The sequence below is a fragment of the Cricetulus griseus genome, chromosome 4 (assembly GCF_003668045.3).
Source record: "Cricetulus griseus strain 17A/GY chromosome 4, alternate assembly CriGri-PICRH-1.0, whole genome shotgun sequence".
NCBI classification, from domain to species: domain Eukaryota; kingdom Metazoa; phylum Chordata; class Mammalia; order Rodentia; family Cricetidae; genus Cricetulus; species Cricetulus griseus.
In genome coordinates, this window is record NC_048597.1 from 36723521 (window position 1) to 36751176 (window position 27656).

The window sequence follows — 27656 nt, forward strand, 5'->3', positions numbered from 1 at the left end:
AAATAGCAGAGCCATGGGGAACCATGCAAGTTATGTTTTCCTTTTCTATGCCCAGCTAATGCATGCATAATCACTGGCAAATTTTTTTCTGAGAGCAAGCTATGTGTTTTGTACACAGCATCATCACGCTATTCTTTATTTTCTTTCTCTAATATGATTTACTGTATGTTAAATAAAATGGTCCTGTTCAAGATGGATTTTGTTTCTATGTCCTGGCTGGCATGAGTTACCAAACAGCAACGCATTGAATAATTTGGTGGAGGGCAGGTTTTAACTGCTCCCTTTCTCTTGAGAAAACACATCATCTGTCCTGCTTCACTTTAGACAGAGATCTGAATAATTCAGTTACTCTGGTCCTAAATTTCTTCAGTAACCTGATTTTCCCAACTCCCTTCTCCTCTCATTCCACAGTGCTAGACTGACATTTCATGCATATCCTCTGAACATCAGGCTCCATGAGACAGAGGCGACTCATAATACATAAAAAACCACCTTCACCTTAAATAACTAAATCAATGTTTTTCATGGCTACATTTCTTAATGACTTGCACATTGGATTAAGACTTGAGTTAGAGGAGATGGTAAATAAATCAGGTAACACTCAAGTCATTCACCTGCTTTCTGCTGTGGTTTTATGACTTACTTTTGCTTTTATGTATTTCTTGATTCAGCTGAAAGAGACATCAGTGTCTACTGTGGAGTGCAGGCCATTACGATGAAGATTAATTTTTGCACAGTCCTTTTTTCGGGTTATTCTGAAACGGATCTGGCACTGAATGGAAGGCACGGGGATTCCCACTGCAGGGGCTTCATCAATAACAACACCTTTCCAGCAGTGGTCATTTTCATCATTAATCTCAGTACCTTGGAGGGCTGTGGAAACAACTTAGTGGTAAGATTACCATGGAATCCTGTGTGAGATCTGAGGTCATAAATAAACAAACAAGCTCCTATTTCATGAAATAATCAGGAGCCCAATTTGTCTTCAGGAAAAATTCCAATAAAGCCAAACAAATCACTCTTCTTTGCCTCTTTGAAGTTTGAATTCCCAAATATACAATTCTGTCTCCTAATAATGCCTGTGTTGATAGGAGCTGGGCTGTTGAGAGGCACATGGTCGGCTGTGCTACTCTAAGAAGTATTCTGTTAGGCTGACATTGGTGGATGTCTCTAACCACTGGCATAGTCTTTACACTGTATGGATGCATCAGATCATAAAAACAGATTTTTTTTCCACTGTGATCTAGATCTAATGACCCCGTTCAGAAATATTAAACATAGAATGGGAAACTTGAACTCTCATTTCACATGTACCCTTGGCTGGTTACCGTTCATCCTTTGTAAGATGGCTATCTGCCTTGTATGAAGTTCTTCATGGCGTGGGACTGCCCTTCGCATTTAAAAAGCCTTATCATACCCAATTTTACCCATACAATTCTGGCAGTGTCTTTTCCCAGTTATTTTGACAACCCAAGCAGTGCTTTAAACATTTTTATCCTGACTAAGAATTCATAATTAATATCACTCACTATTTATTAATTCACTCAACACCAAAAATAGAATTAAAGAAGAAGTAGATACTCCAGGGAATGAAAATTAAGTGCAATTAATAATATGTGGTGGGAACATTAATTACATTAAATTTCCCCTAGTGCTACATTTTATTTAGCTTGCTCAAATATCATCTTATCAATAAACAAACCCTACCAAAAGTGGTACAATGCATGCAATCACTTAGCACACTAAAGAAGGAAAAATTGGCTTTCAGTCTTCAAAAATTATTGCTAGAGATTAAAAAGGAAGGCTTCATTATTCTAAGGGCATGCTTTCTATGATTTGGTGGGGCTAGCAGACAGGAAAGTGATTTATTTGAATCTCCTTCTTTAGCTTATCCCAAAGGGCAGTTAGAATATTGTGCTCATGACCATTTCCAAGCCTACAGATTGTGTATTGTTGACTCTTTTTTATTAAAAACGTTTATTCATCTCTCTAAGTTGTGTTCACAGAGGTTATGAAACAGGCCTAAGGGAGAGGGCGGTTAGTTGATTATTGCATGTTTTGTTTCCTAGTGGAGAGAGCACAGGTAGGGACCAGTAAAATTTCCCCTCCTCCCACAGTGTTCCAAAGGCTAGCTTTCATAGATTGAAGTCACAGTTGCCTTGCTGGATAGAAAATAACTCCAAGAAAAGGAAGGGAGTGCTATTCATATGTGTGCTTTTCACATTTTAGAAAGCTGGTGGATACAAAAAGTGTGTGTGTGTGTGTGTGTGTGTGTGTGTGTGTGTGTGTGTAGTTTACCGAACTGATACACTCACCTACTAAGTCAGGCAAATGGTGGAAGAGAGGCTTTCTTAATTTTCATATTTTACATTCAATATCACTAGCTTTGGAGCCTCCTAGGAGGACATTCCTATGTGAGAAAAGGTAGATAGACTACTCTATCAGTAGGTTGGAATTAAAACAAATGTTCTCTTCCTACCGATTTTTGCCTCATTCCTGAGCTAGATATTTGCTTTAGCCCTGCCTATGTACTGTTAGGTTCATGCATAAAGTTTATCCTACTATTGAAAATTTAAAGATCTCCTAAAAATAATTAGTCAATGCTGTATGATATTTGGCATGGGAAGAGAACAACTGTGTCCTTCCTTGGTTTCACGAAAATTATAAACATCTTATTCCTAAGATGATTGTTTTTCAGTGTAGGTAGTATTTGTGAACCCAGTGAAAGATAAGCAGTGTTAGGAAAATACAAATGTAAGCAGCATTCCTTGTAACTTCTGGGAGTTCATAGTCTACCTGAAATTTGTCTGAGAATTGGATTCTCCATGAATCCCCCCAAAGAAACACCAGAGGGGATAATCCTGAGTAGATTTATGACTTGCATTTCCTTGTTCAAAAATTATTTGTAAGACCCATGACATGGCACTGTGGTGAAGACACAGACATAAGACACAGGTGGGCCCTGTCCACCAACCATTCTGAGGATGGCTGGGAAAATACAAAGCCAGCAGGATGCCCATGTGCTGCAGAGAAGCAGTGCATGTGGGCAAGTCAGTGAGTTTACTGGGGAAGATGCAGTGGTGTTACACATGAGTGAGGGGTCCTGATGAGGAGAAAAGGAGAGAGGTGGCTGCAGGAGTGTGCCCAAAGACCAGAGCAAGGAAGGCTTTGGTGCAGGAGCATTGAATCCAGAGTGGAAGTCTAAACAGGCTGTCAAGATGGCTCCACAGGCAAAGCCTGCACCTGCATTCTACTGCCAGACCCATACAAAGGCGGAAGAGAAGAATCAGTACCACGAATTGTCCTCTGAACCCCACGTGTGCACCATGGCTCTCATGTCACACGTGCGCAGCAACACAGCAGCAACAACAACAGCGTGGAAAAGTCTGGGGCTGCAAAATTAATGAGAAAGACAGAGCCAAAACAAATAATTTCAGTCATATCAGAAAGGTTGGGATTTATCAGTGAGGTTTAAAAAATTAATTGTAGACTTCTGCATATGTAATTTTTCCTTTCTTATGAAATAAACAGAAGTCAAACGTCTTTGGTACACATAAAGATCCACCGATTTTAAAAAGACACATAAGTTTTTTATAAAATATGCATAATTTCAGATCTATAACAGGTTATAGCTGAGCCTGAAATAGGTGGTCAGAATATTTCACTTGCATGTAAAGTACATATATGTGTAGACACAAACATTTAATCACTGACTTGATTTACTGTCCTAACAGGTGTCCACAATTCCTGGTGTTGGTGCTTCCGGAAATGCAACCTCAGTACAGATAGGAAATATTTCAGGATATATTGATACTCCAGACCCACCAACAGTCATCAGCTATCTTCCTGGGCTACTTTACAAATTTAGTTGCAGCTATCCATTGGAATATCTGGTTAATAACACCCAGCTTGCTTCGTGAGTTCATATATTATTCTTGCTTTCATATATTTTCTTTATGTTTGCTTCTTATTTTTTGATGTGCTTGTGGTCAAATTCAAACAAAGTAATGGAGTTCAGTATTGACTCAACTATCTGTCATCTGTCTGTCTATCCAGCTCCTATACAACTATCATCTATCAATAAATCTTTTATCTATATTTATCATCCCTCTTTTTATCTATCATCTATCTATATCAATCATCTATCTATGTATCTAAGCATCCATCATCTATCTTTATCATCCCTCTCTTTCTCTACATATTTATCTATTTATGTCTGTTCTCTCTATTATCTATATCTATCTATCTATCTATCTATCTATCTATCTATATCTATCTATCTATCTATCTATCTACCATCTATCTATAAATCTATCATCTAGCTAGCTATTTTTCTATCAAATATCAATCGTCTGTCTATTATCTTTCTATCTATCTATCTATCTATCTATCTATCTATCTATCTGCCTACCTATGGTCTATCTATCTAGTATTTTTGTTATTTCCTTTGCTCAAAAGCCATGGGTGCCTATGTAGTTCTAAAGTTTTGCATTGTTTCCAATGCATAGGGCAGCTGGTAACTACATGCTGCTTGACCTCACAATTGGATTCTGTAATTCCAGACTCTGAGTTCTTATGACTTTTGCAGAGGGGTACAGGTGGATACCATGATGCAGGCCCAAGGAATTCTAGACAAGGACAGGAGCTATGGAATATATCCATGTCCTCACTGATCATTTCCAAAAATACATACATGAAGACATAGTATATCTACAACATAATCACCCAAATTGGTCAAAAATTGAAAAAATGGAATAACTGAATGAAAAGTTTTCCTCTCTAATTTTAGGGTTCTAACTATTCTTTAATCTTAATGCATGGAAGTTACTCATTGTTTCAGGGTTAAAAACACAGATTTTCATGGTACAATGATGGTGTGTGATTCTGTCAAACAAAGCTTAGTTGTGGAAAGGCTGTGGCTAACGGATAAAGATGTAGGGGGAGGCATCCTTTCTTTTATCATCACTGGGCGTATCAAAGGGATATGTTCACTTATTTAATCAATGCTTATTAAACCCCTACTACTGTTTGTTCTAGCATGAACAAAGGTGAACAAATCCCTGACTTCATAGAAGGTCTTATGAAATTGATGACTTTCTATTTGCCTCGTTTTAAGTTCTTACAAATTGAGTTTTCTAGCAAAAAAAAAAATCTTATGTATGTAATGTCAAATAAAAAGATGACTTTATCAATAAAAATATCACAAATGACAGTCTATCTTTATTTGAGCTCCCTTGCTTTTTGATAACTTGCCATTTTGATGATTTAAACACTATACCTAGTGAAGGTCTAGTTAAAAGTGTGTCAAGCTAACACGAGAGTCTATTGTCTAAAATCTAACAACTGGGTATAAATAAAACTTTTAATTTAAAATCTCATTAGTGCTTTTCCTCTTTCAAATCGGTTTTAGGTCCTCAGCTGCTATTTCTGTGAGAGAGAACAATGGAACATTTGTCAGTACTTTGAACTTGCTCCTTTATAATGTAAGTTGATGGGTGAAAGACATTATTTTTCCCTTTCACTGTTGTGAGAAGTCATTTATGTGAATAGCTTTTCTATAAAAACCTACTGAAAGTCACATTAACCCTGCTGCAGTTTGCTAACATTTATCCACCTTTACTTTCATTTTCATATATCTTAGTTACAAAGGTGTACTATAAGCCCCATTAAATTTTCTAAAAGTTGATAAATGATTGAAATTTCATGCCATAAATGTGATTCTGTAATAGATGCTCCGTGAATCCATCTACATTAATTTGCATCTCTTTCTCTCTGTGTGTACATGTGCATGTGAATATATGTGTGTTTTCATAGTTAAGGGTTAAATTTGGGGGAATAATGTTTTTGTGATATGACACACTGTTCAAATGATACTTCTCTTGGAGGCATCATTGGTGGTGAATGTGTTAATATTTTGAACATGGGTTTTGGCTGATGACAGTTCTGTCACATCTGAAATAATTTGGATTGATGTCATAGCATTGTCTAAACTTTTATCATGTAAATATCGAGAGTGGCAGCAACACGTGAAAAATACATGAATTTCTATTTATAACTATAACATTAATCCCCCAAATGATATTTTCATGTTGATTAAAATTTTTATTCATACATTTTAAATGCCTGATTTAAATATCAATTTTTCAATCTATCAACTAACATTTTGGTAAATTATGAATCTGATTTTGTATTATTATTCATGTCATCATGGCACTGAGTTATAATTCATGCAACTGATTTAAAAGTCAGGGCTTTATCCTTTGAATATAATGAGCTATAAATATTGTAGTAGGACGTTTTCCAAAGGCATTTAAAAAATCGTGTTTATAAGTTTGTAGTTTGACACCGCAGAGTTCTAAACAACACATTAAAATGTGCTGAACTGAAGATTGCCTTTCTGTCATTTGTAAACTTTCTTCTGTAAAGAGACTCTGCCAATCTCCTTGGTTCAATATACTTAGCAAATATGTGTTGATATTTTGTTCAGAGGGTGGACATAAAATTATTTTTTTGTATGCAATATTTTTCCCTTTTTTTGGTTTTGTTTTTTGAGACAGGGTTTCTCTGTAGCTTTTGGGAGCTGTCCTGGAACTCACTCAGTAGACCAGGCTGACCTTGAACTCAGAGAGATCTGCCTGTCTCTGCCTCCTGAGTGCTGGGATTAAAGGCGTGCACCACCACCGCCTAGCTATTGTGTGCTCTATTTTTTTAAAAGTAGCTTTAAATGACAAGATTTCTCTCTGTTGAATACTGTGTATAAACTCTCTGAGGTACAGTTGAAGTGGACCATGTTAGAGTCAACAATACTTAGTGTTACTGAGTGAGGCAGAGACGAGAATTTTCATTATCACCATAGTGAAAAATGCATCCATGTGCCACTCAATGATATCTTTATTTCCTGTGAAATTAAACTATTGTTCCACTGTAAAAGCAGAAAATAAAACTATGGGAGGATATGTTTGAGGGCAATCTTCATGTTCAATTAGCTCTACCATAAAAAGGAGTGTGACAGTCGTATGACTCAAGCATATTCCTACTGTTTTTGTTGGTGCCAAATGAAAGCTTATAAATAACCTTTATATTTCAGTTCTTTAGTAGCATATAATCATTTTATCATATTATAAATGAAAGAGTGCTAAAATTTGAATTTTAATCAGTTTCCAATAAAATAATAATTGAATTAAAATAACAATTGAACTTTAAAAGTTCCTTACCAATTACAGTTTTAAATTCAATCATTTCCAAACAAAGCTTTGTTTTCTTTTATGTGACTTTTTGTGTGGAGTAGGTTGTATATTTTCTCTGTGTGTGGGTCCATGTGTGTGTGCTGAAATAAATGTGGAGACCCTAGGTTATTGTTAGTAGTCCTCCTATCTTTTCTCAATTTATTGAGTCGGGATCTCTCAGTTGAACCCAGAACTTTTCAATAGGGGCTAGTCTAGTTAACCAGCTTGCTCAAGGGATGCCCTGTCTGTGCTTCTTGAATGCTGGAATTACAAGTAGGCTACCATGCTTACCTGACATTTATTTGTCTTTGGAGGGGATGAGTGCTGGTGCTCATGCTGTGCAGCAAGACCTTTAACCACTAAACCCTCTCCCTATACCAGGTTTTTATTTTATTTTAAATAAACAGATTTACTATTTTTGGAGAAAATTTAGGTTTACAGGCAATTTTATTTTAAAAAAAAAGCAGAGAGACCATTTCAACACACCCTCATACCCCTGGAAACATTTTCCTCTATAATTGTGTCTTTTACTAGTATGGTTTATTTGTTAAGAATAACAAACCAGTGTGGAGACATTACTAAGGGTGTCCATTTACATTTATTTCATCCTGCCTGTTGTATGTTCTATGATCATAGAAGGAAGTGAATCATTCATTGTATCTCATGTAAATATTATTGAGATAAACTAGTCTAACATCATATTATTGTATTGTATAGCAAGACATTAAAATTATGAATTCACATTAGAAAAGAAAATGTTGGAATACTTTCATTAATTGATCCCAAGCCACATTTATTATTCATTTGGAATATTAATATTTAGTCACCCAATTGTAATTGTATTGTAGCATTTAAATTTTAATGTCATTTTACAGCCATTAGGAATTATATTTTCCCCTAGAGAAGTTTTGTTTGTAAGTCCCTAGGTGTACTTTCAAGTTATTCTACATGCCTACTGTTCAACTCTATTCTCTGGTTTGTTGTTAGAACAGAAAGAGCTGCACATTGTATGGACACAGCCCTTTTCCTTCTTTTGTGTTTATGTGCTTGGGAAAGTTATATTTATAAAAAATAACTTTTATTGACGATGAATTTTCTATATGTGAATGCTATTTTGCCTAGACTGGTGGCCTTCTCTTTGTGTAATATAAAAGTAACCATTTTCTCCTTTGTGGAATTACAAAGCAAGACTGCCTTTAGTGTTCGAATCATACCCAACTATTAGTGCTTGCTGAGTGGTTGAATAAATAGGGCTGGGAAAACAGTGATGAAAAAATTTGATGACTCATGACCCAAGCACAAATTGGTTGTATATCATTTGCAAATTCTTTATGAGGTTATTTCTTGTGAAAAAAAGTCAGCATTCTCTGGGAAAATATTAATGCAAACATAAGATGCAGGAACAAGATAAGTAATGAATTGAAATTTACTTGAAGACATTGGAAAAGGAATCCAGAAACACTATAAAAAGAATTACTAGCTCTCTGCCATGGCTATAGAAGCCCATTGCTACTTGCCACAGAAATGTAGATAATTAGAAATACAGGGGGTAACGTTTCCTCAGATGTAGCATGCAGTCCATTGTATAACTGGCTGTTTCAGGGATAGAATGTTCCTGCATGGATGCAATTCTTTTAGATGTCAAATATTCAAATCTTCTAAATATGCTGCTTTTTGTTCAGCTAGATAAATATAATATTCTCCATATTCTTTGGTGACTAAAATTTCACAATGAACGTCAAAAATGATTTCACTGTAAAACAGCAATCTCTTGGAATACTGACTTTGAAAAAAAGTTTTTTGAGAGTTAAATAATTTGAACACTTAGATTTCAAGGATTTTTTCCTTTGGCATTTTATATATTTCTTTATTTCTCTTTATTATCAACTTGTGGATACAACTTTTAAATTTCTAATTTAATCTACTTTAACCTACTGCTATGTGGGGAATGATACAAATACCTTATTTGGAATTGCTCTACAATAAGGAAAATGAAATTTTGGACAATACTTCTATGGCAGATTTTTACAATTCAGAGACTACATTGCTATTTCTCTCTGGCTTTAAATTAAATTTATGTCCTGAAAGATTACAACAAATGAACATCTGACACTTCAACAGTGAAACACTTCAATTGAAGCACATTTAATTAAAGAAAACTGAGATTAGTGACTAATATAAATAAATGGAATCCTAGTTTAATTCAACTCAATATACTGAACATTAACAACCATATATGATTAAATCATGGAAACAACAATGTTTTATGTCCTGAAATAAACTTATTTCATATGGGTTAGGAGAAGTTTTGCCAAGATGAGGATAAAATAAATCCCTTTGGAGTCAGTCAGGTAGATACATGTTGATTTGATTGCTCTTTGTTTCTTTAACAGTTTTAAATATTAAACATTCTATTGATATAAAGATGATGACCTGTGGATTGTTTATTATTTCACCATTAGGATTCAACCTACAGAGAGCCATTAATTATCCCAAGTATAGGATTACCTTTGAAAACCAAAGTATTTGCAGCTGTGCAAGCTACTAATCTGGATGGAAGGTAATTGTGCACTCTTATCTTGATTAACTAAAATACTTAACTTTTCCCAGTCATAATGTTAGTGTATTCAGTCTGAAGTATTACTTGAAATACATGGTCATTGCCATACCATTAAGTCATGCTAGTAAAAATAAACAACAAATTATAAGGTCTGAGATAGTGCTACTCATTTTATGTCATTAATTGAGAAATAACAAGACTGCCCATGAACAGTTGGGAGTAGTGACTGGACGAGGCCATTGTGCAGATCTGATATATAGATTATATCAGAAAGATTACTAGCCTAGTGGTATTTGATACACTTGTGGATTGCCTCTAGGTGTTTAAAAATCACAAAATAGCTGTTGTAAGAATCGGTGCTAAAATTATATGAGATGGTTTTCAGAGAGAAGTCTGCAAAACAAACAAACAAACAAACAAACAGACAAACCAACTGTCTGGAAAATTCATTCAAATTTTCTAGAAAAAAAAAAAACTCAAGAAAAATTCCTCTAAACTGAAAGGGATCACATCATGGCACTGTTTAAAGTAAGAACAAAACAAAAACAAAGTAAAAAAGACCTTGTAAGAGAACTTAAATGCTAAATAACTAATACAACCCTGTTAGAACTATGTAATGCATGATGGTTCTTTTGGGGGGTATGTACTATGTTTTAAAATTGGGATTTTTCTAGGATATACCCAAATTAGTATACCCTAGAAAATTTGTGCTTCTTCACATTCTCCCTGTCTTTTAACAATGGGTTATGCAACATGCAACTGTTTAAAATAATTTTTACCAACTGTAGGAATTTCTTTTCATATTATTGGCATTTACTATCTATGGTAGTTTGTTTCGCTAACTTTTGCAATGTACAGACCTGGAATGGGGAAATTGATAAATCTTACTCCAATATGGCCCTGTGGTATAAAATACTGTACCCATCTCATTGCTTTTTTTCTAATAAAGTGTCAGAAGGAAATCCCACTCCTACCCCTACTGAGTTCATTTATATACCAAACTTACTTTTTATGTTTATTATCTTTATATTTTTATGGTGTTACAGTAATGTCTATAAATGGAATATAATTCATGCTGAGACATATCGGTGTATCAGTGCAACTCACTTGGTAGTTTTGTTCCTTCAGGCTTTGGCAATTTGCCTGCCTTATCTCTTATTATTTATGACATTAGTCTCCAACCCACTTGACAATTTTTTTGCAGAATTTTAAGGATGTAGATTTTAGAGAAATTCTTAATAAACAAGAAACTTCTGCAAATAGCAAGTAATGAAAATATAATTCATGTGGTGAGAATTTGACTAATACTTTTCTTTGGATTAATTACCAATGCTCCAAGGAGGACTCTGACATCAGATCATGTTTGCTTCTCTCTGCAGATGGAATGTATTAATGGATTATTGCTACACAACCCCATCTGGGAACCCAAATGATGATACTCGGTATGATCTCTTCCTTAGGTAAGTGTCTTAGTCTTGCTCTAAAGCTAAGCACTCTGTTATAGATCATTAAAATGGAATATATAGGTCAGACAAACAAATTATACAGCACTGCTGTACCTTCTGAATTTAAATTTTTACAATTTGAACTTGTAGTCTTCAGTACAAAAGTTAAAAGCAGTTTGCAACACAAAATGCTGATATGGCTATCATAGAATGAGAAATGGAACTAAATCATATCCACTAACCATGTTTTATTCATGTTTAGGAGATATGGGATATTTCACTGTCTTAGGTATAGCACAGTAAGGTTATCATTCTCAATAAAAGAGTGGAAACAGGATGGTATTGTTTATTGGCAGCTACACCATCTTATCATATGTCAAAAAGACAGTAAAATTAAAGTAATGGTCGGATAATTTAGATCCCAAAGCACTTTTGTTCATTTATCAGTATTTATTATGAAAGTACAATATACCCTGCTACTCCTTTTATACCAGAGCCAATAACTTCAACTTTGTTTCCCAATAGACAGTGATAGAGTGAATGCAATCTATGTCCAGGGAAAGGGGACATTGATCATAAAACCACTCAATCATTCCGGCTCCCTTTCAGCATTTTTATCTGACAACAGAATAGACTTCGGAGTTAAGCAATGTCTTCTAATCATGCTTGTAAAATGCAGTTGGCTCAGATCATTGAAGTTATTGACACATGACGGGAGTAACATAATGGAAAACTAAAGAATGTGCTTTATTGGCTAATCAAGGTTAAGGTGGTGTCTAGAGAGTATGGCCAAACTACCACTTTTAATATATTAGATTGCTAGAAATGTTAATCTCAGCAAAGTTTTGGAGAAAAAATGTCAGTGTGTATGAGAAGGCTTAAAAGAGTTCACATTGTTTGATTCTATTTTTCCAAATTGAGAGGTTTATTTTGAGTACTTATGATATTCTAGTCTGCCAGTTTTATTAAAATGGTAAAACATGAGAGTACACTGCATACACAGCAATTAAAACCAACGATGGACCAGTAAGCTAGGAAGTTCACACTGGTGCCCCTCCCATAATATTATATGGACAAAAAGCAATTTCATCTGTTTTCCCTTTCATCTTCTTGATTCTTTCATTCCTGAAGTTTAAAAATGCAAGTGCATTAGTAAACAAAGTTTAAGAATTGACATACACACTTTTGTGTATTGTGAAACTCACTTATCTAAAAGAAAACACTACAAGCCAAAAGTTTCACTGTGGGTATTTTTAAGTGGAAGGATTATGTACCATTTGGATTTGATATTGGTTTTCCAAAATTTCCATAATGATCATAAGTTAGTTATATGGAGTTATAAGACATGGAATAAATATGATGGCAACTTCTAAATCATCTCAAGTTTGTTATTGGGAATTTCAGAGGGTAAAATATGGCAAATTATAGAAGCAACCCTGAGGAATGTGGCTAGAAGAAGTCTTCTTTGAATTGGAGGTGTTGGGAGCAGAACTGAGGTACAACAGCTGCTAGGGTTGGGGAACATCAGAGGTGATATTGGGGAGAGTTCCGAGTGACTCCACAGTGGTGGATCTCATTTAAGTGGAAGGAAAGGAATTTGTTAGATAGGCAAAAGCCTCACTTGTGACTGTCCATCCCTCCCTTTGTAGTACAGGGTGATCAATTTCGGCAAGCTCAGATAGGCAGAGAAAAGTTAGCTATAGAATTGTGATGGAGCCAAATGCATCTGCCATAAAATAGAAGCACAGAGCCCTGAAGCTTAAGCAATCGTGAAGAAGACTGTTACCATTCTACTTTGCTTCAGGAGTCTCTGAAGTTAGCAAATCCAGCTAAATCCATACTTCATATAGGAAGCACAATCAAAGGCAGACATTTCTTTCTTTTTTTAATATTTATTTATTTATTTATTTATTTATTTATTTATTTATTTATTTATTTATTTATTATGTATACAGTCTTCTGCCTGCATGCCAGCAGAGGGCACCAGATCTCATTTAAAGTGGATGTGAGCCACCATGTGGTTGCTGGGAATTGTACTCAGGACCCCTTGAAGAACGGTCAGTGCTCTTAACCGCTGAGCCATCTCTCCAGCCCAAAGGCAGGCATTTCTTTGCAGTGTTGTAACACACTAAAAGAACAAAAAAATGAAAGTGTCAGAAAAAGAATTTTAAATATAAAGTCACCAGAAGGAAACAGCATAGAATAGAAAACAGTTGTAACTGAACATATCAACAGTGATTTTAAAATTATCAAAAGGGAGCTTCAGTCACAGTGATTGAATTACAGGAACTTAGGAAAATGAAAACAGAAAAATATGGCTCTGAGGATGTGAAAAGGAAACTGGACAAATTTAAGATGGAAAAGGTAGGTGTGAATGAATTATTTTCATTGGAGTAGAGAGAGCCACAGAGTAATAGAGCATAAAGAATGAAAGACAAAATAATAAATGTAAATAAAAAGAACAACTATAAAGACAAAAAGGATATGCATATGTGCATTTGGGTGTGTATTATATTATAATAATATATACATTATATTATAATGAAATCCCTCTTAAAGAATCCAAAATAACAGAACTTTATTTATTTATTTATTTATGTTTTGGTTTTTCGAGACAGGGTTTCTCTGTGTAGCTTTGGAGCCTATCCTGGTACTTGCTCTGGAGACCAGGCTGGCCTCCAAATCACAGAGATGCGCCTGCCTCTGCCTCCTGAGTGTTGGGATTAAAGGCATGCACCACCAATAGAACATTATTTAAAAATATAATTTATAAGTACTTTCCTAAGATGAAAAAACATCACATTGATTTATTGAAAATATATGCTAGGTGAAATTTAAAGTTTCCTAAAGTGGAAACTAGAAGAAATTGAGAAAGACATAGTCAAAACCTAAAGAGTTGGAAACCTTATTCCTCAGGAAACTTAATTGAGATCAGAAAATGAGAACATTTCTCAAAGAATAAGATGGTGACTGAGGAAGGCAACAGTTCAGCATCTGGATTCTGTGGGTCTATCCATCCATCCATCCATCCATCCATCCATCCATCCATCCATCCATCCATCCATCCAGACACACACACACACACACACACACACACACACACACACACACACAGAGAGGCATGCACAGACATGTACATAATTCTCTCTCACACACATGTGCACACTCACACTCATACACAGACACATAGACACACTCTCACACATGCACACACACAAACACACAAATGGTCTATATATTGAGATAGTGATTAATAGTATCATAAAACAGAATGTCTTGTCACTTGGACATTCTAAAGATCAGAGCTAATACTTGAGTTTAAAAACTAAAACATTAACAATTAAAACTACATCAAGAAAAAGATTATTTAGAAAAAAACCAATAGTCACTGGCTAGTGTGATAAAGAAAGAAATCACTTGCTGATACATGGAAAATGCAAAATGTCAGACAGGCAGAGAGTATGGTCCACTAGATCCCATAGCAAAAGCTCTAAAATTAGCAAAGGATGTAGTGTTGTGCTAGAAACAAACAGCAAGTTCTAACCAGTCAGTTTAGAAGTAAATCTCAGAACAGGAGAATTCAGTTCCTCACGGAATACAGGGCCCCCAGTGTGAGGGGATGAAAGGAATTGGAGAAGAAACGCTCTGGAGAATAAATAACTGTGAGAAAAGTATCAGTTCTATACTACACTCAATATAGCACAGTAAAACCCCAATAGATTATTAATTTAAATGCATAAAATTCAGCTATACAAGTAGCAAAATAAACTACATAAAACATCTCTAGAACCTTGGAATAAAGCCAAACAACAAGATAAGGCAACTTGCAATATGTGTACCAAATCAGGAACCATTCTCCTTAATGCATGAAAATCTCTTATGAATCAGAATGATGAAGACCAAGGCCATATTTCCATTTTAGTAAAGAAAGTAAACAGTTCACGAAGTATATGAAAAAATAGATAAACTCATTTTTAGTAAGAACAGTGTATATTAAAATTATATGGGCATATTTCCTTACTACTATCAATCAAGCAGAGGACAATTCACTAATAAATATATATGTATCTTTTATATCATATATGTATATACCTCCAAAATGAAACATTTATAGAAGACAATGTGGCAGTATATATTAAATTGTTTTAGAGATATGTGCAATATTTGAACACATTTAAAATGTACTTCTAGGGTATTCATTAGTTTTTTATTACAATGAATAACCAAAGAAATCAATTGCATCTAAATAAGGAATTGACTGAATAAACTCTACAATATGTGTACACTGGAACACTATACAGTTGTTTTAAAATAATGAGGGTGCTCTTTAAACACTCATGTAAAAGATATGTAGAATGAGTTGGTAACTTAATAATAAAGGACTAAAGTAACAACATGTTCTTATAGGAATATATGCTTACTTTTGTATATATCCTGGGAGAAAACAAAATAAATACAGTGATCTTTTCTATAAGGTTTGCAATTGGGTGTGGTATGGATAGGAAGGTGATTTCATGATGTTTATTTGGCATTATTTGGACTTTTAAATCCTGAGATAGCATGGTGCTCCTAAAACTGCATGTTATCCTCTGATCAGACACTGCTCTGCTTACATTTTACAATCTGGTTGTATTTGTCATAAATCCTTGATTTATTTATATTCTTTCCATTGTTTGCAATACTGACAGCTTCTTTTAGCTTATAATATAATGAGGATGCCCTTCATACCACGCAAATTAATCTACAAGTCCCAGTTGATTGGTACATTCCAATGATGTCCTGTTTTCACATTCCCTAAAATATAGCTGTGACAAAGATCCTCAGACGACTGTCATCGAAAACGGCAGAAGCCAGCGGGGCCGGTTTTCATTTGAAGTGTTCCGTTTTGTGAAGCACAAGAATCAGAAAATGTCCACTGTCTTCCTGCACTGTCTCACAAAGCTCTGCAGAGCTGATGACTGTCCCCTCCTCATGCCAGTATGTTTCTAAGCAATCTTATTTTAACTCACTGAATTAGTCTAGCCTGGAAGACTATCAGGTATCAGGAAAGTTATAGGTCAGGGAGAGCTGTGACTTGATTGTTCATCCAATAAAGATTTCTCAAATGTTTACTTTGAGCCAAGCTGAGAATGAAGTGATGAAGCTCTCATGGATTTGAATTCAATTAGCTTATCTTTCTTTTAGGATCAGGAAAGAATGGTTGAAAACCAAAGCTAAAACAGGAGTAGCAAAGGCAGATGAGTACCTGGGTTGAAGTAAGAGCAGGTGATTTTTATTTGAGAAAGGAGAGGACAGATTGGAGGGACAGGCAGAGGAGATGGTCTGGCTTGTGATTCTGAGGATGGACGAACTCCAGCAGGACAAAGATCAAGTGTGAGAGACCGTCCGTACCAAAGGACCCTCAGAAATTATAGACACATGGACCAGGGTGGCAGGAAAGAAGACAGAGGGAAACATGAGGAAGGTTAGGCTGATTCTAGAAGGTAGATTAGTGCTAGATGGTTCAGGAATCCTTTCAATTAAAAGTTACAGTCACTGAAAGATCTGGATCCAATGAGATGCAGCCTCTGCAAAAATATAAAAGTAGCAAGTAGGGAATTTTAAGAAGCAGAACTTTTATTCAGACAGGTTCCCTAGGATACATAATATTAACCTGAGAACAAATGTAAACGGGTTTTCAAATGCAAATTAAATTTAATATGTTTATATTGATACTCAGTTTATGCATTTATATTTTTCTTCAACTCATTGATTTCTTTGGTCTTAACTCACTGCATCAGATGGAGGCAAATGCAGTGTCCACATTACCTTGGATCTGTGCTGACCAACATTTTAGGGAAGGATTTATTAAAGGCTTGAGAGACATAAAAGCAGCAAAGTTTGATAAACACAGCTCGTTTTCAGGAGAGCTGTTGAGCTATGTAAACTAATGAGGCAGTGCACAATTACAGCAGGGAGGAAATAAGAAATGTGGTCCAAGCCAGAAGAAGAAACACTGTAGTAGTTATATGCAAAGCAATTAAATAAATGCACAGAAGGAAATGAATAAAATTAAACATGTGGTGTTCCTTCTAAAAGAATCTGCTTTCCAAATGGCCATAAAGAAACAATTTTGTGCTGGTGTGGAATTTCATTTGTTTTCATTAACACCTCAGATTTGTGGCAACAGAAAAAGGAGAGATGCTGGGAGCAGGACAACTTGGGTTCCCCAGAGCACTTCCGGAAATGCAGTCCTGTCTGCTGGTCCCATTATCACTCGCAGCGGTAAGAAAGCCCCTCCTTTTGTATGTAGCTGGAGAGGAATCCAAAATGGCCAGCTACTTGGCCTCCAAGGAGAACTCCAGGTTTCTAAAGAGTGTTAGCAGTGAGACTGGTGAACAATTTTAATATCACAACACTTTCCCATTTACTCAGTGTTGACACCAGAGGCAATGTGTCTTCCCTACATTCCTTTTGTTTTACACCCCCTCCCCCGCTGCCCACCACCCCACCCTGAAAACACACACACTGCAAAAGTTTCCTGTTGTGCGGACTGTTTACACTTCCTTCTTATTCTCTTCCCATTGTGGCTTACCTGTGTGGACTGTATCCACTATTTCCCTTGTTACGTAACTTTTTTTTTTTTTATCTAACTAGACCAGCAGGAGGACTGTCAGAAGCCTGGCAGCCACATGGATATACAACCCTGATCCTGTAAGATAGTTTCCTTGGCGCTGAAGAGATGGCTCAGCAGTTAAGAGCACTTGCTGCTCTTGCAGAGGACCCACCCAATCTTGAATTCCAGCTCCCACAAAGGTTCACAATCTCCTGTAACTGCAGATCTAGTTACAGGTTGGATGCCTCTGGCCTCCAGTGGCACCAGCACTCCCTTGTGCACACATGTGCACTTGCACACGTAGACAATTATAAATAAAAAGATGGGATCTTAAAAAAAAAAAAAAGCACCACTTTTCTTTCTAAAGTTACACTCTCCGGAAGCCTTTCCTTAACCTACAACCCAAGAAACTCAGCTGTATCTTGTGAACTCTCTCTGTCTTTGAAAACTGTCCTAGCAAATATTGTTGAGTTGCCCAGATTGAGTACCACTTGCTTCATTGCTTCTTTCTCTATGGAGTGAGCACATTCCCACATTTATTTATAAGAGCAGATGAACACAGGGTCAATATTCGTATATTCTCAAGTACACAAATATTTTTTCACACGTTTATGCACAAAACCACACAGATTGACAAAGTGATGTGACTTTAATTCCATATGAAGGTAGAAGCTTCCAGAATTGACTGGATAAAACAGGCGTGTGATAAAGACCACTGAACTGAAGTTGGACACACTTGACTCTAGGTTTAGCTTTTATTCTAAAGAACCTCATGACTATTAATAGCTGCATTTATCTGACATGATTCTTCTTGTTTAAAATATTAAACTTTTAAAGGTAGATTTCAAGGATTCTTTATGATGTACTTGCAAAATGTTCTCAAAAAATAAAGAGAACAATTTTGGTTTAGTTTATATGTTAATAATATTTTCTCAATTTTGTATTAGCTGTAAGGCTGTTATTAACTTTCAATTAAATTGTCTTTACCTTTTTTTGGCCAATGTCACCTACCTAATAGTAAAAAAAAAAATAAGTTTGCCTGAAATACATAAATAATTAAGTAAAAAATACCTTTAACCTAAAAAATGCATGAAATTGAGTTAATTATTTACTTCCTTGTGTTTATTTAAGCATACCATTATTGAAAAAGAAGCTAATAGGACCTTTAAATAATGCAGGAAATTATTAAATGTGAAACTTCAAACTTGGTCTCTACTCTCTGAGGATTTGCCTGAATATTTTGAAAATGATTGCTTGGGGTTTGTGAAAGACCCAAGCCTTTTTTTTTCTTCAGATTTTTTTAATTTGAATTAGAAACAAGATTGTTTTACATGTCAATCCAAGTTTCTGCTCCCTCCCCTCCTCCCCTACTACTCCCAAACTAAAACCCTATCACATATCCTTTCTGCTCCCCAAGGAGGGTGAGGCCTTCCACAGGGTGTCATCAGAGTCTATCATATCCTTTGGGAGAGGGCCTAGGGCCTGTGTTGGCTCAGGGAGTATTCCTCTATGTGGAATGGGTTCCCAAAGTCCACACCTATGCTAGGGATAAGTGCTGATCTACTAGAGGAGGCCCCATAGATTTCTGAGGTCTCCTCACTGGCACCCATGTTCCTGGGGTCTGGATCAGTCCCATGCTGGTTTCCCAGCTATCAGTCTGGGGACCAAGAGCACCCCGATGTTCAGGTCAGCTGTTTCTGTGGGTTTCACCAGCCTGGTCTGGACCTGTTTGCTCATCATTCATCCTTCTCTGCATCTGGATTCCAGTTCAGTTCTGTGATTAGCTGTGGGTGTCTGCTTCTACTTCCATCAGCTGCTGGATGAAAGTTATACCTGAAAGAAGCACATTCATACAACAAGAACATCTGTTCAAAGATGTTCATTGAAGCACTATTTGTAATAGCTAAAACCTGGAAGCATCCCAGAAAGATCCAAGTCTTATCTCTATCTAGTTATAAGAAATTGCTGATGGAATTACATTGGATGGAAGTCTAACTCTTATTTCCAGTAATTAGAAATGTTTCAGGGTAGGCAAACAAAACTACTTTTTATATGTATGGGGTATATGTAGAGCCTTTTTCCTATTAGAAAAGAACTTTGAAAGAGATATCTGTGTTCATCTTGGATAGATGCTTTAGTTAGTAACCCTGCTTCCTTTAAACCTAGTCCAAGAAAATTTAAACAACATCAATTTTGAATATTTTCTTACTGCAAGATAATTTTCAAAGGTCAAAGCAAATTTAAGACCCTCAAACCCTTTTAAGCTAGCTGTCTAGGCCTCTAGATTTCACAAACCCCGTGTCTAGATTCCTAAAATATCTCCTCTTTTTAAAACATTTTTATGAGTTTGAGTAAGACACTCTATGTGTATAACACACATGTGTGAGGCTCGAAGAGAAGAACATCAGCTTTCCCTGGAGCTGGAGTCTCAGGGGATTATGAACCATGTGACATGAGTACTGGGAGCCCTAATTTGGATACTGGAGGAGTAACAAGTACTCTGAAAGACCCCCCGGAAGCCCAGGCCTCCAGGATCTCAGCCCAGGACCTCGGTCACCCCAATCACCAGGCGGATTTGAAAGCTTGATGCAAACTGCATGAGGCTTTATTAGAGATGTTTAATGAGCTAGCCCCATGTTAGCCTAGGCCTTCCATCCATCCACCATGGCGGATGGCTAGAAAAGACAGCTCGAAGCGTCTGCATAGAGATCTTATAGGGCAGCGTAAGGGGAGTGTTTAGGGGTATGCACAGGCTCAGGATTGGTGTGCCTCCAGGCTTGGAGGGTTTGCCCTGTGTTGATTGGTTAACTGGTTGTTATGGCCCATAGGCCCTCCCAGGGTGGTTGCTATGCTCTGCAAGTTATTGCTGTGCACTTCTCCGTAAAGTACACCCAGAGCCGTAAAGCATAGCACCACCAGCTAACTTGTGATTGGTTCCTTGCCACGAGGCAGGCATCTGATCTCCTGGTGACTAAGACAAGGTCAGACAAGCACGTGTTCGGCTGTTATGGCTGCCGAAATGGGGAGCTGGTCCCTTTACTCTTCACTGATGTGCTCTCTCTGTAGCCACCAAAGTGTCTACATCCTTAAAGCATGAGAGCCCGGCAGACTTCCCCTGCTGTCAGAGATCCTCCTTTCTCGTTTATGAACTGTTCCTACCTCAAGCATGTCTCTAAGCTGACACATGAGAATTTATCTATCTTTCTCCACTGACAAAACCCAGCAGGATCATTTTCAGATCTTTGGGATACTTTTGTGTCCTTCTCTCTCACTTATTTTATTATTCTATTACTTTGGCAAGTAGTGTGAAGTTGGTCTTTAAAATAGCCTCATTGTTTACAGTTCAGTATATCAACATTGTAATAATACAAGATCCATGCACTCTTAGAAATTCCACAAGAATACAGACTTCAAGCCATGTCTACCCTTGACAAATCCCATGCAAGCTTCCTATTTGACTTCTTAGTCAAAGTTATCCCTTTTTCTTTATCTCACTATACTTTCTGCTTGAATCATTTCAATTTCTCTCTCCTGTTCTAATGATGGGTGTTCTATACACAAGTCCAATTCAGGCTTGGTTTGCTCTCTCCAACGTTCTTTTGATCAATTTACTCGGTGAGCCATTCCTTGACCAGAGATAGCTGGTTTCGGTCAAGTCCAGTAAGTTGAACATTCTTAGGAATACTCTTTTGATTTGTTTCTTAATGATATCAAATCTGCTTTGGTTATTTTTGCTCAATAACATTAACCATTTTGTTAGATGATTTATGAAAATGTTCATATGTTTTGAAATGTAAAATGCTCAAAATTTCTGCAGTGTTCTTACTAAAAGCTTCCAAACATTGATATTTCAAAGTAGACAATTGCCTGTAGCAAATAATTCTGCTACAAATTCTGGAAACAATAACAATTGTTTTGTTAACATAAATTGTTATGAATAATCCAAAGCCACACTCTTGTTCAAGCAGTGTCATCGAGTTTTATGGGTAGTTAGTAATTCATAAGAGCACACTTGCTTAGTCTTTTCATAGGACAGGCACTCGGCTAGAAACTGACCCATGATGTGGCCCCTTAGTAATTGTAGGGCTCAGGGCTAGACTGTTAACCCATATTATACAATGGGAATTTTTAAAAAGTTCAGTGATTTTTAAAATATAAAGGCTTCATTTTCTAGCATAGGAAATTAAACATTTTTAAGTTTTCTAGAGATAAGGGAAATATTTATTCTGTTTATATCTTCCCAGTGGGTGATGTTTATATTTTCCATTTAGTACAGATTTTAAATGAGAGGAAAACACAGAGTAGCAATGTATATCTGACTGGAATTCCAGTCAGTGAATAATATTTCTTTTTTTAAAAGATTTATTTATTTATTTACTGCACCAACAAAATATATTAGAGAATATCAGCAACAACAGAGAGGCAATTCTCTATCAGAATCTATTATTCAAATTCAATCTCAAGCTGCATTCAAAGAGTTCATGGTTTAATTTCAGCTATCTGACAGCAGTGCAGTGCTTTCATTTTCTCTGTTAGACCCTGGCACTAGTGTTTTCATTTGACATGAGGGGTTTAGTACTAACACACAAGGGACATTTTGTTCATATGAAACATTCACGGGGATATCCAGAATATTTCTTTTTTTTTTTCAGTAGTGGGTGGTAATAGGAATTCAGATGTTCTGATATTCTTTTAGCTTAGGATACAGAAAATAGTGTGTGTGTTATGTAGCCATAGCATCTCTGTTGTATCCTGGACACTTCATAGATAGGAGCTTTCTATTCAAAGCAATCTTAAAGGAATTAAATGTAATATCCCCAGAGAATGTATAAAAAAGATTCCACCTTACCCAGTGCACAGGACATGCATGTCTTTTGGATGAATTGCCACAGTACTTTATAAAGAGATGTTGGAAGGAAGTTAGGATGTTGATGTTCCTGTGTCAATTTTTTGTGCTATTACAATACACTGCAGTTTGTAAACCATCCTCTGAGTATCAATGCACATTGTGAAGCACCCTCTGAGTCAGAATCAATGCACGTTGAAAATTGTCTCCCAAATGAGTGTCCACGTGCATTGCAAAGCGTTCCCAGAGAGGGTGCCTTGTTAGTTTTGAAATCTGTATTTCAGGACCTGACAACAGAATTGTAATGTTTGCTATCAACCAGGTGTCTGAAAAGAAACAGAATCAGATATTTTATAATATTTCCCCAGGGCTAGGTATAGAAAATAAGTTTGATTGTGGAGATTAATAATTCAGACTATGAAATATTTTCTATACTCAGTTTATATTGTTTTAGAAAAAAAGACTATAAACTGGAGTGCTGATTTTAGCATATATATTCTTTGTCATAGAGGCAATGACCCAGTGTAATTTACTCAGCTGTATAATGGGGGTAGCAATAATATCTAAGCCACAGGGCTATCATGCAGATTCAATGTGACAACATATGAAATAGCATTTTATAAACTCTATGGTGCTACACAGTTACAGATGCATTAATTGTAAAAACATGTATAGTCTGTAGTCTACTGTATATATCTTATGATTTAAATAAGAACCACAAACACACATGTATCTGTTAACATGAATATGAAATACCCTAGTTTCTAGTTCAAAAGTTAATTTTAACATGACTGCAAATTTGTTGATAGCAATGGGGAAACTAAGAAAGTGTGCTCATTGCCTCTGTCAATATCCACCAATTAGGAGTGAAAATCAACTGCGTCAATCTTCAACTTAGCCGACACAAATAGAACTTCAGCTCAAGCTTCACAGTCCAATTGGCCTTTTGTTTAGTTATTAAAAGTGAATTTATCTTCTTGGATCTCAGAATAATGTTTTTGCCCATTATGTTAGGCAAATTGGCAACACTTAAAGTAGAGTGACACCAAATAATGAATATTTCTCTGCAACAGAGTAACAAATGGCAGGCTATAGGTCCATAAAAAATGTAATAGCTGTTAACAATTACTGTCCTCACTAACCTGGCAGAAAGAAAATGGTGAAACAATGTTGGCAGAAAAGAATACAGTTGAATAAATTTTGTGATGTTATTTGTAGACTTGAGTATGAAATCTGGTATACGGGGAGTGGAAAATAGAAAAACAGAAAGGTTTACAGGATTTCATTCATGAATTGTCCATGGAGCTTGAGTGAGGGGCTGGTGAAGAAAATAAATAGGGCTGAAATTTCAAAGTTATGGAGTTAGAATACACAAATCAAATGTTTTTTTTCTTTTTTTCTCTCCTCAGATGAGACTCCAACCAACAATTCACAGCTTGGTAAGATAATTAGTGAATAAAAGTCTAATGTTTCAAAATGTTTTGGTGATCTGTTATGAAACTGTAGTCAACTCGTGTAATGAGCTCTAGCTGCTCAAGTTTGCTCCATTTTAAGTAATAGTTCACAGAGGATGTGATGTGTTGGTCAATCCTTACAGAATTTTTAGTTTTTATTTTGGTTTGTTTTGCCTGTTTATGGGATACCAACCCTCTAATTCATACAATACTTTAGGTCTTTGGTTGAATTATAGTTAATAAATCACTGCATACTCCAGTGTGATGCTGTGAGACAGTGTTGAGGGATAATCTGTAGGAGCCAAGTGGAAGGTGGCGAGACGAATACATTTTGAAGATTTTTTTTTAACTGTGTATGATTCTTGCAGGGTCCTTGAGTGTGCCTCCTTTCCAGCTGAATGCCACCACAAGCTCTCTGATCTCAGGCATGGTCATTCTGGGAGTCATGAGCTTCTCCCTTCTCTTGTGCTCACTGGTTCTTCTACACAGAAAGGGATCCAGCAGCTTGGTATTGAATGGTGTAAGAAATCCCACCTTTGAGTGACAATGACTGGTTCTGTTCCTGGAAGAAGGCTTCATTGACTACTCCATGTGACTGTATTCAGAATCCCATCTGAATTGAATGTCAGCCACATTTGAGGGTTTTTTGTTTTTCTTTTTTTTGTTGTTGTTTTTTAGTTTTAGATATATTTCATGTTGTAGCTCATGAGTGTTAAGATAGTGAAAGAATTTTGATGATGTTGCTACTGCCGCCTGTATAAGTGGCCAACCCTGTTTTTCTATCATCAATGGGAACATTGATAATAAATATAAATATTCAGGACTTGGATATTAAAAGGTCAATCATTTCTCTCTTTATTTGTAATTTTTGTTGATTGTTGATGTAAGAGGTAAATGTAAACACAGGATAAAATAATTTGTTGCATTTTCTGCTAAACAGTTAAGCCCAATACAATAATATTAAATTGTATATCTGTTTCCCAAATGGAAGTTACTTTTGTTTTATTCCAAGTAATTCCAGCTTAAGGCTACATTTTAATGGGGCACCTGAGATTTAACTACTATTTCTATTGACCTTCCTGTATCATGGGTTGATTTTTATTCCTGATGACATTTATTTAAAAAGAAAACACCAAGCAAAACTAAAAACACTCTTGGGAAATATGTTTGCAAATCAAATAGTAAAAGTAGTTGTTAATGCCCAAAGGATACAGAGTGTCCCTAGCAAATAATTCCTTTGGATATGCATGGCTGTGAGGCCTTGGTCCTGGTTCATGTGAAAACATCAGCACAGGCTAGTCCTCCTGCATCTATGTGTCTGGCAGCAAGAGCTCTATAGAAAGGTTATTTTTAATTCAGAAGTCATTGCATAAGAAGAGGACAATGTCAGCACCATATAAGCATAAGCACAATGCTCCTATTAGGGTTCTTTTATTTTTTTCACAACCCAGCATCCTCTTTATACCAGAACAAAGAGGAAATGCAAATCAAGTGAAGTTTGTAGACCATTCTAGGAGCCACCATGAAAAGTTCTTCCTTTTTCCTAAACATTTTATGCCAAGTGGGGACATAGATGGTCCAAAGAGGCTTTCTTTATAAGATGTCATTATTTCAGATGCTATGCTCAGTATGGAATGAACAGTAGCTTCCCCTCGTACTAAATAGTGAGAGCATTTGATCCTTTAACAGTTTTGCAAAATATTTTTAAGGTCATTTTTTTTCAACAATCCATGTTTAACACAAAAGCAATAAAAAATCAAAGTGCTTTTTTATGTTCAAATTATTCCCACAACTGAACAAGTAAAAGAATCCAATGACAAACACCAAAGCCCATTGTGTGTGGCTCCTAGCAGTGCTGTATTAACTGTAGAAATTTGATGTCACAACTATCATTTGTGACCCATTACCCAGGATAGATTTTAATATGCAATATGTAAATCAATATTCAGTTTTAGATTTGCTGCAAGTGGAGTATGTACACTTCAAATTAATATAATAATTAAATCAATCACCAAGTTAAAAGACCACCCTTTCTCCAATTTGCTTGACTATTTCAGGAGCAAGTGTTTATATTACAATAATTAGCTATGTAATTACCTCAACTTTTCTATTTCAAGGTGGGAGGTACAAAGCGAAGCAGGATTGGGAAAAACAAATCCTGGGTAATTTCTTCAGCATTAAAAAAATTAAATCACTTAAAAAGTCAATCTCGTCTTTGATTCTGCCCTCCATCTGTGTTAACATGATTAACTGGCCATCACTTTGTATGACCCTCTGTGATGTAGACAGTACTGAAATGCTGTGACCTATCTATCTCAGATGTCTGGCAGAAATAGGTGGTGTTCAAGCTTAAGCTCTGTGAAGTGGACATTAGATCACTGAGTCTGGATTGTCTGAATTCTCTGCCTTTGGATGGCTCAGAGTGCTCAGCTTGCATGGATCACTTTGGCTTTTGACCTTTCAATCCTACACTTCATTTCATAGAAGTAAATAACACACATCGTTTTGGAGACAACTTAAGTCTCATTTTACTGTTTGCTGCCCTTTTATCATGAACAAGAGAAGCAAAGCTATAAAGCAATTACCGAGGTTTGCTTCATTCAGCTTTCCACATAATCCCCAAACTGCAGCTTCTGTTTAGTTACACTGAATTTTTTATTTGGTTATTGTAGTGGGAAGACCTTACAAATATGTGCAAACGACTTTTCAATTTCAATACCTCAAACTGTTTATTTTTTCTGAGCTTCAGGAGTAAGTTCTGATGTCATATACAAAAATTAATAAAATAATTATAAATGAATATTTTGAAAATATTATTTGTTTATTTAAGATGGAATTTCTTTTTCCTATAGTCTGTATCCTTATTTTTTCATGAATGCCAAGAAAAGTGACTCTAACATAGGCTTCAGCATGGAAAGTGGGTGAGATTATAGACACATTATGTACGTCCTAGTAGCAATGAGCTTCCTGGCTACAGGGCTGATTTGGAATCCTTCAAAAACTTTCAGTCAGGAAGGATCTACTCTTCACCTGGAGCATGAGCTCTGACTAAAATGGACTTTCACATTTTGGTGGGTCTAGTAAAAGGTGAAAAAAGGAAAGGACCTGGGCTTTTGTGTAGTTACGGGATCCAACAGGTTCTGTCTGGCATCTGTCCATCTTAGGGAAGCAACACAGTGTTAAAGAGAACTCCTTTTCAGGGCTCAGGGAGAATCCAGGCTTTGTGAGCATGATGTAGAATTATCCAGTACTGAGAATTAGCTTAGGGAGCCCTACTGCTATGAGATTTCATGGGGGAACTGTAGGACATATGGCATCACTCTGTGGAGCCTCACAGTGAGGCATCAGAAGCCAGACTAGGGCAGAAATTCATGGATAACACTGCTGTGAAGTTACATAAAACAAAGTTTCTTGAATTCTCACAGTATTTGGGCAGAGAGAATTATGAGAGAATGATGAACCAGAACATAGATACTCTCATTCCATATTCATTAGTAAAATATAAGCTGACCATAGATCGGTTGCTTTTG

The 27656-nt window shown here is 36.1% G+C and overlaps 1 protein-coding gene across 1 annotated transcript in view; it reads left to right on the forward strand.

Annotated features, from left to right (window-relative positions):
- The window catches only part of Zpld1 (zona pellucida like domain containing 1), a 38593-nt gene extending 13884 nt beyond the window's left edge, over positions 1-24709 (forward strand). Inside the window, exons 2-10 of the mRNA XM_027413354.2 lie at positions 672-892; positions 3735-3916; positions 5411-5483; positions 9689-9786; positions 11166-11246; positions 16037-16208; positions 17387-17495; positions 24082-24111; positions 24495-24709. Of these exons, the coding sequence (XP_027269155.1) occupies positions 672-892; positions 3735-3916; positions 5411-5483; positions 9689-9786; positions 11166-11246; positions 16037-16208; positions 17387-17495; positions 24082-24111; positions 24495-24670 (1142 nt within the window). The 3' untranslated portion in view covers positions 24671-24709. The remainder of the gene's footprint in view (positions 1-671; positions 893-3734; positions 3917-5410; positions 5484-9688; positions 9787-11165; positions 11247-16036; positions 16209-17386; positions 17496-24081; positions 24112-24494) is intronic.
- Positions 24710-27656: the final 2947 nt, after the last annotated feature.